Consider the following 5,000-nt stretch of genomic DNA (forward strand, 5'->3'; position numbering starts at 1 on the left):
TAGGTTATTGTACCAGCATCGCACTCCACCTACATCTATACACATAGGTATGTACTATCATGCGTACCTACCTGCATCTATACACATAGGTGTGTACTAGCATGCGTACCTACCTACATCTACCTGCATCTATACACATAGGCATGGTGGAGTAGCAGTGATGCCTGTAATGATGTGTGTGTGTGTGTGTGTGTGCAGGGGGGGGGGAGCTGTAATGGTGTGTGTGAGGTGGAGTAGCGGTGATGCCTGTAATGATGTGTGTGTGTGTGTGTGTGTGCGGGGTGCTGTAATGGTGTGTGTGAGGTAGAGTAGCGGTGACTGCCTGACCATCACTCATCCCAAAACACAGTGACCAGGTCGGCTTAATAGCCGCTAATAACGTCATACGTATATACTGTACAGAGCTACAGAGAGAGATGGAACTTCACACAAAGTAATATATATATATATATTAATATACTGTACATAGCTACAGAGAGAGATGGAACTTCACACAAAGTAATATATATATATATATATATATATATATATTAATATACTGTACATAGCTACAGAGAGAGATGGAACTTCACACAAAGTAATATATATATATATATATATTATACTGTACAGAGCTACAGAGAGAGAAGTTATCCAGCCTTCTGCATCCACACACTGAGAACGGGAGAACTTCTTTACATAAGTTACTGTGTGTGTGAACGGGATAACTTCTTTTATACATATATATATTACTGTGTGTGTGAAAACAAATCCAACCAAATTGTCTTTGCCTTATTTTTGAATAAAACTACAAGTACAATATATCAAGGTCTGATTTGAAAAGAATGAAACATTTGGAGTGTGTGAGCACTGTAGGTACTGATATGAGAGTAACAGTGACTGAGCACTCAGCATGCCTTGAGTGAGCAGCTGTTGATGGAGGTACGTGATGGTGTTTGTGTGATCTGAGAGTGATGGAGGTATGTGATGGTGTTGAGCTGAGAGTGATGGAGGTATGTGATGGTGTTTGAGTGATCTGAGAGTGATGGAGGTATGTGATGGTGTTTGAGTGATCTGAGAGGGATGGAGGTACGTGATGGTGTTGAGCTGAGAGTGATGGAGGTATGTGATGGTGTTGAGCTGAGAGTGATGGAGGTATGTGATGGTGTTGAGCTGAGAGTGATGGAGGTATGTGATGGTGTTGAGCTGAGAGTGATGGAGGTATGTGATGGTGTTTGAGTGATCTGAGAGTGATGGAGGTACGTGATGGTGTTTGTGTGAGCTGGTCATGGTGCTGAGAGGGATGGAGGTACGTGATGGTGTTTGTGTGAGCTGGTCATGGTGCTGAGAGGGATGGAGGTACGTGATGGTGTTTGTGTGATCTGAGAGTGATGGAGGTATGTGATGGTGTTTGTGTGATCTGAGAGGGATGGAGGTACGTGATGGTGTTGATCTGAGAGTGATGGAGGTACGTGATGGTGTTTGTGTGATCTGAGAGTGATGGAGGTATGTGATGGTGTTTGTGTGATCTGAGAGTGATGGAGGTATGTGATGGTGTTTGTGTGATCTGAGAGTGATGGAGGTATGTGATGGTGTTTGTGTGATCTGAGAGTGATGGAGGTATGTGATGGTGTTTGAGTGATCTGAGAGTGATGGAGGTACGTGATGGTGTTTGTGTGATCTGAGAGTGATGGAGGTATGTGATGGTGTTTGAGTGATCTGAGAGTGATGGAGGTATGTGATGGTGTTTGTGTGATCTGAGAGTGATGGCAGTAAGTGATGGTGTTTGTGAAGGTGATGTTCATTCCACTCTGACCCCTGACCCCTGATCTCTGACCTTTCCAGATCCATCGGGATGGTGGAGAGGACGTTTCCGTGGCAAACAGGGCCTCTTCCCTGGAAACTACGTGGAGAAATTCTGAAGGCCTTCTCAGCGTCTGGTGCTTCCGACAAACAGCACTTTACATCATCTCTTCTGCTCACTTGTTCATGCTCCCGGCGAGGAAGGAAGGACATTACAGGACGGTGAAACTGGACAAAAGAAAAAGAAGTCAAAACGTTTTATCTACAGACACCACATTTGCAGTTTACGCAGAGGAGTGATGAACCGGTGTGATTAGAAAAGGATTTGCAGAGGATTTGCTCTTTCTGTGCTGGTTTTCTACTTATGAAATGGAGGTATCGCACTGACCAGAAGCAGACACCAGGGGGCAGTGTTGGAATGTCAACTTTAGTAATTCTTTTGTTTTCTATAAGAACAGCTGGAAGAGTGGCTCCCTCATTTACTGCTTTAACCAGTTAACTCTTTGCTCTTTGCATTGTATTGTAGTGTATAATGACGAGTATCTCTCTTCATCTCTGAGCTGTGTCTGCCTTCATCTCTGTGTGATGTTCCAAAGAAACTTAATAAAACACACACACAAAACAGTGTTAAGAAGGCAGGTCCCAAACATGTCCTCTGAGATCTTATTCAAAGCCTATGACTGTGGTGTGTGTGTGTGTGTGTGTGTGTGTGTGTGTGTGTGTGTGTGTGTGTGTGTGTGTGAGAGTGTGTGTGTGTGTGTGTGAGAGAGAGAGAGAGAGAGAGAGAACAAGAAAGACAGTAGAGAATGAGAGTAGCCTATTCAGATTTACTTCACAGCTTTTTAATGATTTTCTCTGATCTGCACTTTCTTTGGTGGTCTCCTGTACTGATATTCACTTTAGTTCTGAGTACACCTCACTACCTCAGCAGCAATCAGCATTACACATACAGAGGGGAGGGCTGAGCAGAAGCAGACATGGTCTTCATGAACCTGCTCTACTGGTCGGCCTGTCTCATTCAGTTGACCTCACATCTTAACAATGGGGTCTGTGCTCGCTCACACGAGTGCACACAACCTCTCTACGATGGCAAAGCTGTCAGACTGGTGTGGTACGTGAAGTGAAGAGTGTGTGTGTGTGTGTTTGTGTGTGTGTGTGTGTGTGAGAGAGAGAGAGAGAGAGAGAGACTGTGTGTGTGAGAGAGAGGAAGGGAGAGAGCATAGGTGTGTGTGTCTACTGTATGTGTGTGTGTGTGTATATGTGACAGAGAGAGCAGCAGTCACATAAAAATGTTCTACAATCAGCAAGACTCCTACTGTATACATTAGCCAACAGAGCAGAAAGAAGAATCAGCCATCGTCATAATACAGGTGCTGGTCATATAATTAGAATATCATCAAAAAGTTGCTTTATGTCAGTAATTCCGTTCAAAAACTGAAACTTGTATATATTATATTCATTCATTACACACAGACTGATATATTTCAAATGTTTATTTATTTTAATTTTGATGATTATAACTGACAACTAATGAAAATCCCAAATTTAGTATCTCAGAAAATTTGAATATTGTGAAAAGGTTCGATATTGAAGACACCTGGTGCCACACTCTAATCAGCTAATTAACTCAAAAACCTGCAAAGGCCTTTTAAATGTCCTCTCAGTCTAGTTCTGTAGGCTACACAATCATGGGGAAGACTGCTGACTTGACAGTTGTCCAAAAGACGACCATTGACACCTTGCACAAGGAGGGCAAGAAACAAAAGGTCATTGCTGAAGAGGCTGGCTGTTCACAGAGCTCCGTGTCCAAGCACATTAGTAGAGAGGGGAAGGAAAGTAAAAGATGCATGTGGTAGAAAAGTGTACAAGCGACAGGGATGACCGCACCCTGGAGAGGACTGTGAAACAAAACCCGTTCACAAATGTGGGGGAGATTCAAAGAGTGAACTGCAGCTGGAGTCAGTGCTTCAAGAACAACCACACACAGACACATGCAAAACATGGGTTTCAGCTGCTGCATTCCTTGTGTCAAGCCACTCTTGAACAAGAGACAGCATCAGAAGCGTCTCGCCTGGGCTAAAGACAAAAAGGACTGGACTGCTGCTGAGTGGTCCAAAGTTATGTTCTCTGATGAAAGTAAATTTTGCATTTCCTTTGGAAATCAAGGTCCCAGAGTCTGGAGGAAGAGAGGAGAGGCACAGAATCCACATTGCTTAGTCCAGTGTAAAGTTTCCACAGTCAGTGATGATTTGGGGTGCCATGGCATCTGCTGGTGTTGGTCCACTGTGTCCAGGGTCAACGCATCCATCTACCAGGAAGTTTTAGAGCACTTCATGCTTCCCGCTGCTGACCAACTTTATGGAGATGCAGATTTCATTTTCCAACAGGACTTGGCACCTGCACACAGTGCCAAAGCTACCAGTACCTGGTTTAAGGACCACGGTATCCCTGTTCTTAATTGGCCAGCAAACTCGCCTGACCTTACATGTAACCCTATAGAAAATCTATGGGGTATTGTGTACATGCTCATACTTTTCATGTTCATACTTTTCAGTTGGCCAATATTTCTAAAAAAACGTTTTTTTTGTATTGGTCTTAAGTAATATTCTAATTGTCTGAGATACTGAATTTGGGGGTTTCATTGTCAGTTATAATATATGTACATATACATATAATGAATGAATACACAAATTTCACTTTTTTAATGGAATTACTGATATAAATCAACTTTTTGATGATATTCTAATTATATGACCAGCACCTGTATATCAGTTGACGTCAATAAAGGATCGCGTTTACTGACTTTTGTTCCGACTTGCATTAAGCTTTTAGTGACATGCATTTCACAAATTAAAACAGACGTCTCCTTTCTTTAAATAATTACTGAGCGGAGCTTTATTGGGGTAACAAACTGTGTTCTAGGGTTTCCGGCTGGAATAAATTTAAATCTGCAGAGGGAGCGCGTCAGGAGCAAGAAAGCTTACTCTCTACGGCAGAACAACATGCAATGATCAACAAATTATCCAGCCGTCAAACATACGCCAAAAATGACGGGCGCCTCATTCATTTAGTATTATAGTAGCCTACAGTAGGCCTACGTGGGCATTATGATCGCTACAAATGTGCGCAGTCGGCTAGCGATCTCTAGACTTTATGATGCTGCCATTGAAGTGAATTGGAATTAAGCTACGGACACGAGAACCGTCACCTGTCGCGCA

At 42.9% G+C, this 5,000-nt stretch overlaps 2 protein-coding genes across 2 annotated transcripts in view; both read left to right on the plus strand.

Moving 5' to 3' along the window:
• Positions 1-2,416, plus strand: part of myo1f (myosin IF) — a 54,756-nt gene extending 52,340 nt beyond the window's left edge. The window contains 1 exon segment of the mRNA XM_048253340.1: positions 1,825-2,416. Coding sequence (XP_048109297.1) covers positions 1,825-1,901 — 77 coding nt within the window. The 3' untranslated portion in view covers positions 1,902-2,416.
• A 2,542-nt stretch (positions 2,417-4,958) lies between these two features.
• Positions 4,959-5,000, plus strand: part of acer1 (alkaline ceramidase 1) — a 7,372-nt gene continuing 7,330 nt past the window's right edge. The window contains exon 1 of the mRNA XM_048253167.1: positions 4,959-5,000. This exon is cut by the window's right edge and continues 322 nt beyond it. The gene's annotated coding sequence lies outside the window, so the exon portion shown is untranslated.

Source organism: Alosa alosa, chromosome 9, assembly GCF_017589495.1.
Source record: "Alosa alosa isolate M-15738 ecotype Scorff River chromosome 9, AALO_Geno_1.1, whole genome shotgun sequence".
In the NCBI taxonomy this organism is placed as follows: Eukaryota; Metazoa; Chordata; class Actinopteri; order Clupeiformes; family Clupeidae; genus Alosa; species Alosa alosa.